Raw genomic sequence first — 7,242 nt, forward strand, 5'->3', positions numbered from 1 at the left:
TCTCTGTACTGAATGGGTTGATATGACAATAATAAATCTAAATTTCAACAATGAGTTAATCAGTTGTCCTTGAGAATTGAGATTCCCTAAACAAAACTAGACTAGAAACATTACTGTTTCTCGTTGGGTGTGGGATGGGCTAGAATCATACTTTAAAAAAGTATACAATGAAAAGGACCTGGAGTCTAAGACAAGGCCTCGCATCTTGTTCCTGTCTTCCACCCAAGGTTAATAGAATGGCAACTTTCTTTCATCCTTCCTGTACTCACAGATCAGTAATCAAGAAACGTTCTAAACTAACTATAATGAACACTAGAAGACTCTAGTCCAGATGCATATCTGCACATGAACATAGAAACAGAGATTTATAATCAACTTGATTACTTTAAATAAGGAAAGTGGATTCACCTAGCTTTACTCTTCTATAAAGTGGGGTTGTAAACAAAGCATACATACCCATGTGTTATTTTCATGAATTGACTCATTCTCTCTTTCTGGCCATGCACTCGGTCGGTTATCCACGTTCCCAATGTTCTTCACCATCACCAGAAGATATCCTGGTGAAGAAGATCCTCCTCACACATGATCCTGATGGTCGTCGTGTTGATTCTGAGTTGCTGCTTCGAATGATGGAGAATGTCATGTATTATGCTACCACATCAAATGTACTAATATGATCCCAACATTTACATATTCTTTGATGATTTTAGTGAACTAATTTTTATGATATTGTGGTATCACTAGGTAAATTCAAGTATTTCAAAGCAAACTAATTAACTAGATCAAAGACAGTAGTAAGCCCTGCAGTCCCTTAAATTGACCTCCTCATGTTATGTTTCAGGTTTGTGGGCTAGATCTACCAGATAGTGCAATAGAGAATTTATGCAACACAGGAGTAGTTGGCTCACATGAATCTCTTGGAAATACCATCTATAGGATCTCACACGAAGTACCCTTCTCTCTGTCTCCCCCTCTTCCACTCCTTCCTTTTCTCTGCCTCTCTTAGAAACTCATTACTACTTCTCAATTTCACAGATATTGTGCAAATGCTCTGGAGAAGGAGATTTGCAGGAAAGATTGCTGGCCGTGTTTGAGTTATTGGGGAGTTATTCATGGGACGCGAAATTGGTTCTAGTACTAGTAGCTTTTGCTACAAACTATGGGGAGTTTTGGCTTATTATGCAGCTCTGCCCCCTCAATCCCCTGGCTGTATCAGTTGCAATGCTTAAGCAACTGCCTAGTGATTTGGGTGCCTTCAAGCGACGGTTCAAGGCTTTGACCTCGCTTGTTAAAACCATGCTAGAAGTGACTAAATGCGTTATTGAGTTTGAAGATCTACCACTGCAACATGTAGAGCTGGAGGAAGAAACAATGATTGCTACAATGTCTCCGATCTATATAGCAGCCTATTGGGTCATTAGAAGTGCATTGATCTGCTCCTCTCAAATCACCGACATGGTGGCTGCAAAACATGAGCAAGAGCATGTTCCTTCCCCTTCATCCTTTCCAAACTGAGAACATGGTCTATTTCATTTTCTGTCATTGTTTCAAATCAAATACTAAACTACTCATTCAGGAAGACATAGGAAATTTATCACTTCGTTGGGTATCATTCATGTCGATTGCAATTTGTGATCTTGTTCATTTCAGCAATGGAATAGTTCCCATTTGATAATTTATTTCTTTTAATTAACAATATCTCTGTGTTCAACACTCTGCAGGCACTCAACATCAACCGCAATTGCAACATGGGAACTTTCTAGTTTGGTCTGTTGGGTAAGCCACATCCATGATAACCTTAGAAGGCAGGTGGATTTGTGCCACAATCAGATAGGTTAGTACTCAGGATGATTTAGAAGCTTTAACATTAGTATGGTTATTGCTTGTGACTAGGTGCTTTATGGATCTCACATTTGAGTACCATGGCCCAAAGGACCCACCTGCCTTACACAATATTTCAAAGTATTGTTAAAAGAAAAAGGGGGGAGGGAGAGGGGGCCTAGTTATTAAATCGTTATATTAGAATTGACCCCCAGAGGAATCCTCATACCCGGGTTGATTATGTCACGAATTTTCTAGAAACAGCCTCTCTGCGAAAGCAGGGGTAAGGTTGCATACATTATGATCCTCCCCAGACCCCGCAGTGGCAGGGGCCTCTTGCACTGGGTATGCCCTTCTTGTTATATATCATGAATTTATTAGCTAGTGATCCCCTTCTTTGTTTGATTCACAGAGGCAAAGCTAGATAGGAAGCTTTCGGATCTTTTTAAGAAAACCCATGTGGACAACCAGGAGATACTTCAGATGTTATTTGCACTAGAAGATGACTTCCCCCTGAAACAGGGCTATGCACAGGCAAAGGTCTGGTTATGTTAGGGGTGTGGGTGAAAATAGAAGATATCTCTCTAGAATCCAAGGATGCCCATTGATGTCTTTACCCTCCTAGCTAACTCCATTTTTTTACTACAATGTGATTATGTTCAGGTTAAAGTGTCTGAGCTAATAAAAAAAGAAGTAATACTCCTTGTATCGAAGCCCAAGATAGGTTCTCTGGAGGATTTGTTATTACTGGTGCAACAAACATATGATCATCCTCAGCAAAATGAGTTTGAGAGACAGTACGAGATCATATGGGTTCCAATTCCATGTTCCAGCAGATGGAGTGATGTGGAAGAGAAAGAATACCATCAATTATCTAATGCTTTGCCAATGTATTCGATATGCAAGCCATGGAGACTTAGTACAGCAATTGTGAACTATATCAGAAGAGAGTGGCATTTCATGGAGGAACCATTAATGGTGGTATTGGATAGGCAAGGGAGGGTAAGCTCATCAAACGCAATGGACATGATATGGATATGGGGTGGCCCCAAGGCTTATCCTTTCTCAGTTGCTAGGGAACTACAACTCTGGGAAGAAGCAAGCTGGTCACTGCAGCTTCTAGTGAACGAAATTAACCCCTTGGTGTCCTACTGGGTATGCTTCTCCCTTAAAATCTCTTGTCTCTCTTATCAGTTGTCACTAATTTGCTTGAATGTCAAAGAACAAGAAAATGAGAACAACTCCCATGAATGTTTTCAACTAGGGTTAGCAACACCCTACATGAATATGACCTTCAAAATCCATGTCTGGGTTGGGTGGGTTCGGGTCTGTATTTTTTGTGTCATTTTCATATCGGGTGCGGCGTTCATTTCGTGTGCCGTGTCTAGGCGCAGGGGTAGTGTGTGCTGCACGACTGAATGGCGTTCTCTTACCCATATATATGATGAGGTCAAATGTTCTCTGTGCCGGGGGCGCAGGCTGCATCCAGACACATGAGGGTGGGGGAAATGACCACCCTGCCCTCCTGAATGGCAGGAATACCCAGCCCATGTGTCTGGGCGCAGGCTGCGCTGTGGCACAGAGAACATCAGCCTATATGTTGATTAAGTGACAAAAATTTCGTAAAGCAAAACAAAAATTATAAGCGAAATTTCTATATCATTTCATGCATTTGTGTTGCTCATAACTTTACCCCTTCGTTAATCACATTGCCCCCATCTTCTGCCCTCAACACTCCCACGCCTATAAGGCTTTAGGACACTCAGGATTAGGCCTAGGGCAGGGGTTTGGAATTCAAGACCATACTAGATCAGGGAGATTGGCCGGATCTGAATAGTGTTAAGAAAACAACGCCCAGAATGGCGATTAGTAGAAGAAAAAAGAAAATAGAGAGAGCACACACAACGCACAACACAGAGATTTACGTGGTTCACCTCCAAGATGGAAGCTACGTCTATGGCCGAGCAGTAGAATAGGTTTCACTATTTTCTCTAAAAATGTTACAAAAAACCCTCATAACCCTATCTCAAAGAGATAAGAACAATATATAGAAAACCCTAATCCCAGAAAGTACACAAATGCCCCCTAGCCCAAAAATTTCAAAAAACCTGAGTCAGACCAAAACATAACACATCGCTCAAAAGTACTCATTTCGAAGATCTCGACGAGCCCCGCCATTTTTTGGCATTCCGAGGTCGATTCGAGGCCTAAACGGCCCTCCGAAGGTTTCAACCGCACTTTCTGAACCAAATCAGGCTTCACCAACAACAACTAGGTGGGTTTATAATAAATCCTAAAGTATATGCATTTGCCCTTTTTTTTTAATGTCCAATGGTTAACATTACCACTGCATATATTATATATGGGAAAATCTTGTTATTGTAGCCTTACTTTTTTGCCCTCTTAGTATAATTGCTTAGAATCTGACTAGTCCTATAATTGCTTAGGATTTTATTTTCTTCTAAATATGTAATAGGGGGAGGGGGAGGGGGAGGGGGAGGGGGAGCGGGGAGCGGGGTGTGAGGAAATAGATAGAGTGAATGAATTGAATTTCAGAGTTTATCCTTTCTGAAAGATCACATCCCCACCTTTTGTCATTCCCCGATGAGTTTGATTTGCATCCACTTGCTTTATGATTTGAGGCCTTATCACGTAATGTGAAGATGTCCACTTAAAGTTACTCACCAAGTGCAAAGAATTTTTTTATGTGAATACATAATATAAGGGTGTTGTTCTCTGTGCCACAGCGCAGCCTGCGCCCAGGCACATGGAGGTGGGCGCAATGACCACCTTGACCCCTGCACAGGCTGCACCCATGTGCCTGGGTGCAGGCTGCGCTGTGGCACAGAGAACATTCTCCCTATAATATATTAGCAAAAGCAAAGGAAAAAGAAGTGAGGCATACCCCCCTCCCCCCCAACAAAACAAGCCACCCAAGAAGCCAAAAACAACGAGAAGGACACCAACTCAAGGGAGCAGAACTACACAAACAATAGTAAACCAAAATAAACCGAACTAGAGGATTCAAGGAAGGCTAAGGGCTAGGGGGAGCTTGAGAATTGCACTGGAATATCCCAAAAAGAGACAATAAACTGGTTCCTAGAGGAATCTTTGTAAGGGAATTGAGGGATTTGAGGGAGAGGGCTTTTTGATGGACATCAAAGGAGATGGAGGCTCGAATATGTGAAAATGAGTGAGAAGAGGTAAATCAACGTCTCATATTCTGTTCCCACTGCGTGTAAAAGGTTAAATGGATAATGGAGTCACTGACTGATTTACCTTTGAAGTGGGGTAGAAGTTCGTAGAACCCATGACCATTCTCTCTCAAAAGACCTAGTTTTTCTAGGGGGAGGGCAACACATTAGAAGGACATATTCCTAAATAACCTTAGACAATTGGCATGAAAAGAAGATATGGTTGACATCCTCGATGGCATTCCAACACAATCAACAATTTGGGAAAAGATGGATCTCTGCAGAAGGAAAGCTTGGGTGGGGAAGGTAAAGTTAAGAGTTCTCTAGGTGATGAAACTATGCCTAGGGATATGCGTCCCTTAGACTAGACCAAATTGGTCCAAGGAACCAATGGCATATGAGATCTCATCAGATTCCAAGCCAAGCTAGAGGAGAATCTACCGAAAGAGCTAGCAGGCCATCTAATGGACAAGGTCCACTCATGCCACTGGGCCTTCTAAGAATAAACTGAAGACCAGCCCAAACTTCCACAAGGGAAGAATGAATTGAAGACCAGCTCAAATGCCATCGTTCAGGATGGAAGAAACCTTAGACATTTGATTCGAGCTAGCATCATATCTAATCCTACCACCATATTGAGCTATGAGGACACCTTAGGGGTGCCATGAATCCAACTACAGGAGAGTGTTTTCTCCATATGAAGGTCATCATAGATGCCGAAACCAAGTGATGCAGCTAGAGAGTTTTCCTCCGAGACTACGAGGAGTCTAGAGAACAATTAACAGTCCATATTGAGTCTTTTTTGAGGGGACACAAATAAAGCCAGTCAACACAGATTGAGTTATCCCCTAGAGGCAATTTTCTACATGAGCTTGACGAGAGACAGAGTTAACCTCTTTCACTCTCCTCAAGGCTCAGCCCCTACTCTTCCTTTGGAAAGTACACTAATTTCTAGCTACAAGTATGCAAGAACTTATTGTTATCATTACCTTTCCAAAGGAAGGAGCACATGAGGGATTTCCAACTACAAAGATGTTTATACAGCCCAAAATACAAAGCTAATGTTATCTACTTTTCACAGGGATTGGATACTTCAGAATAAGTTTCTTACTTTAAGTTGATTTAGAGGATTTTTTTTTCTTCTTATTTTTGCTCAAACATGGATTGTTTCTTTGGCTCAGTCTGTTGCTACTTTTGTCAAGCATTCTTCTTTTGATTTTTCTTTGTTTTGTAGGTTCATGTCATTAACATATGCCTCACATTTTTCTTCTTCTTTGGTTTTATGTTATATGGAGGTAATCCCTAACAACACAATGATATGATATCAGGTAGAAGAGAGAAGAACCCTTTGCCTATATGGAAGTGATGATCTAGAGTGGATCAACGAATTCACTCTTTTGATGAAGGAGATAAGAAGTGCAGGTGTGCAGCTAGAGCTTGTGTATGTTGGTAAGAAGGAATTCGATGAACATGTAAGGGATATCTTAGACACCATTGCCGAAGGAAAGCTAGGTCTCTCTCTCTCTTACCTAAAGATGCAATTCTTTTGGCTTCGTTTGGAGAGTATGAAGAGATCAAAACTCAGGCTAGGAAGGACAAACGATGGTGATATTGTCTTGAAAGAGGTGGCTTCTTTGCTAAGTCCCAATGCTAGTGTCGATGGTTGGGCTGTAATGGGAGAAGGGTCATCCACAGATGTTATAAAGTTTGGAGGAAAACAGTTCATCGAATGCTTGAAGCTTTTCCAATGTTGGGGGAACGATATAGAGAAGCTGGGTTTGTTGGGTGCAATAAGAAATGCTCTTGAGCCACCACCCCCTGCACTCAAGTACTCTTGTAACCACTCTAGTGTCATTCCCTACGTTGAAGGCTTATTAACCCAAGGGACTCAGGTTTGCAAAGAATGCAAGCGTCCCATGGAGAAGCACATCCTCTACCAATGCATTGTGACTGAGGAGCTAAATTTAAGGATGTAAACAGATCGAATTCGGTCAGATAGTGACATTATTATATTCGTATCCGATTATATTCAGATGGATTCGGATAACATCCTATTAGTTTTCGTACGGATTCGGATAATATCTTATCCGTTGACATCTTTACCATTTTGTTGATGAGGGTTTCGGTTGAGACTTGAGAGTTCAACAACTATTCTTTCTAGCTTTTTCTCTTCTTAGTCTTTGATTTTCTTACATTTTCTACTTTTGATTTTATCTTGTATTTATTT

General features: G+C 41.3%; 1 protein-coding gene across 1 annotated transcript; it reads left to right on the plus strand.

Moving 5' to 3' along the window:
* Positions 1-350: 350 nt before the first annotated feature.
* LOC122672058 (protein SIEVE ELEMENT OCCLUSION C) lies at positions 351-6,991 on the plus strand. Its single transcript, XM_043869565.1, has 7 exons — positions 351-665; positions 842-949; positions 1,036-1,481; positions 1,722-1,834; positions 2,234-2,361; positions 2,485-2,976; positions 6,344-6,991. The coding sequence occupies exons 1-7, from the start codon at positions 459-461 to the stop codon at positions 6,989-6,991; spliced, it is 2,142 nt and encodes a 713-aa protein (XP_043725500.1). The 5' UTR covers positions 351-458.
* The last annotated feature ends 251 nt before the right edge of the window (positions 6,992-7,242 follow it).

This window comes from Telopea speciosissima, chromosome 8, assembly GCF_018873765.1.
Source record: "Telopea speciosissima isolate NSW1024214 ecotype Mountain lineage chromosome 8, Tspe_v1, whole genome shotgun sequence".
NCBI lineage: Eukaryota > Viridiplantae > Streptophyta > Magnoliopsida > Proteales > Proteaceae > Telopea > Telopea speciosissima.